General features: G+C 40.1%; 1 protein-coding gene across 1 annotated transcript in view; it reads right to left on the bottom strand.

Moving 5' to 3' along the window:
• Positions 1 to 8,558, bottom strand: part of ptprt (protein tyrosine phosphatase receptor type T) — a gene marked incomplete in the record, with an annotated part of 388,491 nt that overhangs the window by 82,022 nt on the left and 297,911 nt on the right. Inside the window, 3 exon segments of the mRNA XM_014015350.1 lie at positions 1,324 to 1,359; positions 1,441 to 1,521; positions 6,959 to 7,113. Coding sequence (XP_013870804.1) covers positions 1,324 to 1,359; positions 1,441 to 1,521; positions 6,959 to 7,113 — 272 coding nt within the window.

The raw sequence follows: 8,558 nt of genomic DNA, 5'->3' as shown, positions 1-8,558 counted from the left end.
TGGGTCTTGGAGAGGAAAAAGGAATTTGGGATTTGTGCTTTCTAAATTTAGAATTGAGTAGCGCTAATCCCAAATAAGGTTTCAAATTTGATCATCAAATTTGTCTAAAGTAAAGATAGAGAGCCGTCTATATCCACTACGTTATGTAGACATATAATTCATTAAAATGTCATCAACCACTAATAATAAAGAAACACAGAAAAGTTTAAATTCACACTCTTATTTTGAAATGAACAAGAGTTCCTGTTCATCCTGTAGACTACCCAGACTGCATCGCTTCAGTTTTACAATAAACAGTTTAAAATTACTAATATATCTGTATGTTTTCTTACAGAAGCCCTGCCATAAACATAAGAAAATGACCAATAAGCAGCAGAACTAACAATCCACAACTATTTTTTTACAACATGATTCAAAAGTCTGTTTCAACAAATCACCTCCCCACACTGCAACATGTGCCAATCTGTGAATGGAAATTAGTGTTCTACTAGTTGGTAATAAAGTGCTGACATGTTTCATGGTTAAACTGGAACGTTTTCTGGTAATCGGAGGTCATCTTGTGCTTGATGTTTAGCTTCCACTAAGTTTTGTTGAGCGTATGTGCTTTTGAACTTGTGGAGCTAATAGTGCTTTAGAAACTGCGCAACTAAATTTTGAATTAGCGCTGCCCTCCACTGACTAAATGTTTAGTTGTTTTCTGAGAAACAACCAAATAAATGATGTTTATAAATCACCTGTTGGATTTCAGATTAAACTCATCTTATGTTTTGGCACAAACAGCTCAAAATGACAAAACGAGAAGTGGAGAAAAAGAGGCAGAAATGAGGCTGATGAGCCGTCAGAGAGTTCAAATCACACGAAACAAGCAGCAGACAAATGACTCTGTGCTTGGAACATGAACTCCTGCTTGTGTTTCTGTGAAACTGTGCAAAGTGGCATTCTTGTGCAAAGCACACACACACAGACACACACAGGCGGAGGCCAGAGCCAAGTTTCCTGGCAAGAAGCAGCTCAATCTGGCCAACAGAAGGGGACAGAGGGACCAACGGAACAGAAAGACACACAAAGGCTGTGCTGGAAAACAGTAGTGATGTTTAATTTCTGCTCTGTGTGCAAACTCTGGATTTGTTGTTTGTTTTTCTGTGTTTCTGTGGTTAAAATCTGGTTTTTATTGTTAAAACTGTTTGTGGATCTTCCAGACGTCAATAAAGACACACAAAGAGGAAGATGTGTAAATAAAAGGAAAACAGCTGGATCTGTTGGGCTTTTCCTTAAAAAGACAAACATAAATGGATAAAATAAACAAGTTAATGTTTTTTTTACCTATAGAAGTTGTGGCTGGAACTGGCTCTTTGGACACTGTGGAAAGAAAACACGTATTTGTTTATTAATGTACTACCAAACAGTACTTTATACAGAGCAGAAGGTGTCTTTATTTACCTGAGTAGTAGGAATTCAGCAGGGATTTGCTCTGCAGCGTCTTGCTTCCCTGCATGGAAAAGGAGCAGGGGGAGGGGGAGGCTGCAAAAAACAGTGGGAGAAAACAAAGGAAGAAAAGAAAAAGGTAAGACAAATAAAAAAAAACAGAATGAAGGAGGTGAAGAAGAGTCAGAAACCAGAGTTAGGCTGGTGATCGCACCTAAAACCCAACATTTATCCCAGAACACAACAAACAATATGAGCTGAAGGCAGATCAATTGTTACCAGAACAATCCAATAACACTAATGGAGCCATCATCACAAACACCATCCAATTATGAAACAACAGTGGTCAGAGGCCAATGAGCATGCACTTAGTGGTCTCAGTCTGGGTCAATACATTCAACAGGGTGGGGGCTACTGGAAGGGAAACATAGAAATAAGGATTTATTGGTTAATATAACCACCAACGATTTAAAAAAAAGATAACCCTGGTTTCTAGAGGAGCTTTGAAAGTCCTCAGAGATCTTCAGCTGATTGGCTGCAAAGTTTGAATGTTATTAGTTAATTGATGTCTAAAGCTTATGTGACATCATGGTTGTGTACAGAGGGGAGCAGGTGGGACCTAAAGACCCTCATCCCAGGTGTGCAGACTCTGGTTGCAAAACATAAACAGCTTCAACTCTCAACAACAATATAAGGTGAGATATAAGGTCAGAGGTTTCAAACAAAGTTCCAACAACAGCCTAAAGAAACAAACTGATAATAAAGTGCTGCACATTACTGAAAACCACCAAAAAGACATTGTCCACCCAAGAAGGTCAATGACATGACTCATGTTATGAAAGACGTGCAGAAGTGTAACAGTCAGGTGGCAAAAGCCCCAACCAGGCAGAAAAGGAGATATGATCCTTAAATTCACATTTTAATGTTTCATTTGGGTCTATAGAAAGTGGAACTGCCACGCTTTGGTCTGCATTCTTGCATACTGTAACTCCACAAGCCACGCCCCTTTTTGGGGGTGTGTCTCAGATCAACTTGTTTTGAAGCTGTCTCTTTGAATCTAAATGAGGCACTTCACCCCTCCCCCCAGACTGGTTCATTCCAGTTTGATAGAGGGGTTTAGGACTACAGTATATAGCTGCACAGAAACGGTTTAATTACGAATTAATTTAAATATGTCAACAAGCGACGACTTGTCCATCCAGCCTTATATGTTGGAGCCAGAGTCTGACCCAGAACCAGAGGATGAAGACCACCAAGTTGTTGGTAAGTCTAGACCATACCTGGCAGTTCTGTCACAAATAATTTGTCGTAATAGTTCAGAAAACATCAAAACATACAAGAAAACTGAACGGGTTGAAAAATCTGACCCAAACAGAATCTAAAGATATCTAAGCAGCACCAGGAGAGTCTAAATTATAATTTTCTGCAGACAAAAAGTGGATTTTGCAGGACATATCTTCTTTAAATCAGTTGGGTTGCCCAGAATACCTTTAAAGTATTTTGCTGACACTATATGTTTCTGTGTTAAGAAAAGATACTGACTGTTCATAATTACTCCACACAACCCAACTTTACATCATCACTATAAAAAGTTGTGTGTTTCAGTCATCTAAAAATGTTTTCAGAAAAAAAAGAAAGGGATTTATTTTCAGTAACACTTGTAATCAGGTTGAGGTTTGTGAAAAGTCATTATGATGCACTTTCTGCTAAAAGCCAAACTAACTTTCTTGACTTAATAACAGCTGGATAAGTTCAAATTGGCCTCTGTGGGAATGAGGTCAGCAGAATAAAACGGGGAAGTGTTTAGCAGATTTATCACTGCGATTCATCATCAGAGCTTTTTGTCTTTAGCTCTGATGGATGGCTAACTTGTTTTAGCACATCCACTGTCTTTCATATATATAAACCCAGAGACTTGAAGGCCCCATAAATAAATGATGTGCAGGATAGACACAGGCACATACAGGTTCAGATAAGAGCCGAGGGGACTGACTGAGATGTATCGTATGGTAGCTGAGCCTGAATGATCCCTGCAGAGACTCAGAGATCACACAGACCTGCTGAAGGCTTCTGCTCCTAATGTTTTCTCTACTTTAGGACAGTGATTAGAGGGAAAAAGCGTCCTCTCCAGCTCCTGTGACACTCAGTGGACAGACGGGAGTTTGTCTCATCTTTGTTGTCCCATTGAGTCTCTTGTCTCCACCGTCACCCTCAGCTCTGCCTTCGCTCTTTTTCTTTTTCAGTCATTCTGTTTGCACGGCTCAGTCCACTGCAAATGTGTGCAAAACTTTGTCGATATTCTGTTAATGTAAAAAAAAAAAACATAGTTTCGCAAATGCGGTGTTTCCATTAAGTAAGAAATGCTATTAAAGTCACGTGAATACGTTTGTTCTCATGATAAGTCATTACAAACATGGCGGCGATGGATGTAAACACATAGCATGTTGCTACCACGACACTAGCGCTCATCATCAGAGGAGACGTCGGCGTCTTTTATCGAGGCTTTCCAGAGACAAGTCCCTACTTGGGAGCGGCTACGTATGCTGTGTTTTTGGGAAAATGTAGTCGGTGAGTTTACAATTTTATACTACTTCTGTGATATTACTACTACTTCTACTTCCTGTTGTCTTCGTCTTCATCTTTTTCACCAGTAGAAACAGCCGGTTGTTGATCACGTGACTCCTGTGATGTGAAAAAAGTGTTTTCATTGCAGTTTTGCAAAAAACACCAATTTCGATACGGCTGAAATACCACCTCAACCTAGCGCAAAAACATTTTGTCGAAAAACATATATTTTTTTAAATTGACGTGTTTCCATTGAGCTAATTCTTTTTCAAAATTCTAATTTGCGCAATTTCATGATCAATGGAAACACAGCTACTGAGAGTTTCTGGCTTAAGTTTGGATTTGACCAACTCCATGCCACGCTGCGTAGAAAGTCAGGACTGTAATCAAATAGGTTTGGTTGCATGATTTTTAAAAAGCATGAAAGATGGTTTGTGTTGTGGAATTCTTTATTTAACCAAAACAGAAACACGTGATGTAAGAATAAAAAGTTGCAATAAATCCCGATGACCATTCACGGAGCACTTTTTATTCTTGGATCACGTGTTTCTGTTAGAACAAAGGTTCTTTTATCCAGTGTGGAGTCACGGTCCGAGTCCAGACCATCAGCTCCTCATTCACTCAAAACATGTTTAGTCCTGAGGCTCATCAGAGGGAGATCTTCTGGTCTCGGCCCGTGGATCCTGTTCGTGATGCCAAATTGTCGTGGAATTCTTTATTTAACCCAAAACAGAAACACGTGATCCAAGAATAAAAAGTACGATGCTAATGGTCATTAGGATTTATTGCAATTGCAGACACACATCACGTCACACAGGGCATTGGTACAAAATGTGTGTAATGAGACAGTCTCAAATACACACATTTATACAGAATGTTATCCAAACAGACAATAACATCTCTCCTGGTGCCGATGCTTGGGTCGAGAGCATGATATTTGATAAACTAGCAGCAAGAATGATTACTTCTAACAGATCTCTCTCTCTGAGAGAAAACAGAGGATAAAAAGTGGAATCATAAACCATGATGACATTTTAAGGTAAGTAAAAGAGCTCACTGACTCTTGACCTGAGAAGAATGTGGGACTTTAGGGGATGTTATTTTTACAATACAGTTTGGGATTTGTGTTTTTTTAAAGGACTGCAGAAACAAGTGGCAGTAGTTTAATACAGATATTATCCCTTGTTTAAAATTCCACTAATGTCTACAAATGAAAGGTAATAATGTGTTTTATGAAAATGATCCACGTCACTGCACTGTTCCCTGATTTACATTCTGTTTGCTGTACTTTTTAATGGTACCATTTTCCTGCTGTAGATAATTTAAGTTTTATCTTTTCCTCTCCCCATTGTCCTCTTTCCTCCATTACTTCTCTCATTCCTTTATCTGCTCTCTCCTTCATCTAATGCCCACAAACAACAGATTCTCTCCTCTGAGATAAAATCCCTCTCGTTTTATGCAAACAGGTTATGTATGCTAATGCCCCCCCCACCCCAAAAAAATAGCTCAGCTTTAATGCAGTGAGGCTTGTACCTGCATACCAAGAGAAATCTGCTTTGACAGCAAAGTCCTGTGGAGATAGCTGGTGACTGGGTGAGAATGCAATAACACAAAAGGTTATTTGTCCTGTGAGGGTCGATGCACGTAAATATTATTGGGTCCCCTGCCTTGTGTCAGCGTTTTCTGCCTCATTAGGAGTGAGCCGGAATCTGTGACTGGGAATAAACTCAGTGTGTGTGTGTGTGTGTGTGTGTGTGTAAGTCTTGTCTACAGGTCTGTACAAACATGGTGCACTACATCATCATACCTGGACCATCTTCTAACCTCAAAAACCAAACAAATCAAATGCAAAACCACAAAAATAGATTTTTTTTGTCCTGAATGATAAAATGATTGTAGAAATTTAGGAAATAATGACATTTCAGCTATACTTAGTTCTTCTTGGTCCTAACCTGTGAGCTTGTACTAAAGTACTCAGACTGGGACTGATGGATCTGGCTCCAGAACACATGCTGCATCCAGGACCTCTGCTTTTAGAAAAGCATAAAACTATAAAGCTGACTGCTTTAAATAGCCTACATGCCATGACCATTAATGACGTATTTCTGTTAAAATTCCTGCCTACTGCCTGTTGTTTTTAGAGTTAGCTCCTAGTACCAGTGAAAAAGTCACTGGTATAAAATGTGAGTTCTGTTGTGTGCTGTTGTGTCCACTAACCAACAGGTATAATAGTTAGTTTTTCTCCATTTTTCTCTTGATGAGGAGGAAAGGTGACAGCAATGGATCACATAGCAATACAGGGAAAACTTAGCTATAAAAGCTCACGCTCCTAACAATAAAGCTGCTAAAATCAAACCTGTCCATCAAAAAGTGCAGCATTTAAACTTTTCAACCTGTTCAAGCACAGCTCTAAAAAAAAAATAAAAAACTTGACCTGAACGAGCACTCTGAGCTGTTTAAAATATCACAGCTTTACGACGCAGGTGATTAACGTCCAGATGGGTCTGCTCTTAGTGTTTCCAACGCAGGAACATTATTGTCATCACCGCGGACCGTCAGAGGAAGAGTGCAAGCAATTATGACCAGCATTAGCTCCGACCCGTGGCTCTCTGCAGCCAAGCTCTCCCAAAAGGCCAGCGTGACATTTTCAAGAGAAAAATGCCCTTTTGAAAGCAACTGCCTAATTACACCAGACACACACATACATGTAGTTTAAAAAATAAATAAAAAGGGAATATGTCTTCACACGTGAAGGCCAACTTTCCTGTGATCACAACTAAAGGTAGAACATGCAAATGTGCTGGACTTGCACAAGCATAAGGTGTTAAAAAATAAAAAAGTAGTGAAGAACAAACAGCTCCAATGTTGATGACCCCTCCTACAATATTACTAATTAAATATCCACACGTTAAAACAAGATCAAAGGAAATTTAAACGTGTGGAGGAAATAAAATCGTGTTTTACGTACTGAAGCCATTCAGCTCCTGGTTGGAGGTGGAGAACGGGTCGTCTTTGTGCAGGGTGCTGACTTTGGTGGTGCTCTTATCGGCCGTGGTGACCGGACCCATCTCCCTCTGCTGAGTGGAGCTGCTGGCTGTTTCCTTCTGCTTTTTGGCCAACTTCCTGCAGTAAAAACACAAACAGGTAGACTTAGAAAAGCACGCAGGACTGTAAATCACAGGTGCAGCAAGCAGAGAGACAAAGAACAAGAAGGAAGTTATGATGAAAAGTGTAAAAAATAAGAAAACATGAAGTGAAGGTAAACAGGAAATCGTTTAGTAATGAACAAACTCACTTACACCCAACATTTAAAGAAAACTCAGAACTTTGTTTTTGACTGGACCGGTGGGACACCTGGCCTCTCAGGTATAAACGGTACGTACGTATAAAAAAGTTGTGTGCGCCAGGTTCTACGCCCACGTTGTGATGTAGTAAAACCAACGTTGCGTTGAAAGTGTGCATATATTTACACACACCTGCCCGGCTGCTTTTGGCTCGCGGTACCCTATTCGCCTTTCAGCTTATTTGGACACACCCCTATACACCAGGAACAGGGACCCCCAATCCACCACCTGGGGGACGTGCCTCTACGCAGTGCAACCTCAGCACAGGAGTGTTTAACCCTGCAGATGATGTCTTCATGAACAGCATTAACCTCTTCATTCTGATGGAAGCTGTAAAGATGACTTCTATCTGCCTCTGTTTCAATCTGTTTTTTAAATCCAGTTACACACAGCTGCACTCTGACTCCAGCACATTCTTCATATCAAGATGAAAAGAATCAGAATCAGTTTTACAGTGTGGTTTAAGGCCATTTATCAGCTTTACGTCTAGATTCCATCAGGGTGAGTCACTTTCAGCTGCATAATTATTGTTGTAGAAGCTCAGAGAGGAAAATTATACAGGGAGGTTATTCCTTTCTCAGTATTTTTCCTGCAATTAGCACAAAAGGGACATGATTCAGTGGGAAACAGTGGAGCATCTACAGTTTTATCTCTAAAGATGAATTTAGCTGTCTGGTGACTGCTGATGTGAAATCCCCCGAGTGTTTTTTTTTACATTCTCTGATGTTTCCCTTCACTGTTCTGATGTCAGGACTCCCATCTGTTGGCCGGTTTGAGCTGAGTTTCAGAAACACAGAGAGCAGATTGCAGGAGTGACAGCGAGTGGTTCTGAGCCCACCCTGGCTCATTCACTGCAGCTTTCTTAAATCAAACGCTGCCTTTTCCTGCGGGGACCTTCTAACCCAGGAGTCAGGAGAAGCTTTTGACCCTGAAGAAACTGGAAGTGATAATTAGTGGGCTTCATTTGAAATGAACTCTGAGTGCACAGTGCTGCCACGTGCACAGAACTGTTTCAGTGATGGGTTCTGAAGTTTCACTCAGATCTCGTTAACAAACTATTAATATCATAAACGGGCCACATTGTAGGTTTTAACCATCTAATAAAAGCAGCTAAACTTCAATTTAGCTGAAACGTCTCTTTAGCCATTTTATAAATATATTTATGGTTTTAACGTAGACATTTACCGTATTTATTCATGTATAATACGATCTCATGTATAATAC

The sequence above is a fragment of the Austrofundulus limnaeus genome, unplaced genomic scaffold, assembly GCF_001266775.1.
Source record: "Austrofundulus limnaeus strain Quisiro unplaced genomic scaffold, Austrofundulus_limnaeus-1.0 Scaffold127, whole genome shotgun sequence".
NCBI classification, from domain to species: Eukaryota; Metazoa; Chordata; class Actinopteri; order Cyprinodontiformes; family Rivulidae; genus Austrofundulus; species Austrofundulus limnaeus.
The sequence above is the reverse complement of the archived record's forward strand: the minus strand, read 5'-3'. Positions and strand labels throughout refer to the sequence as shown.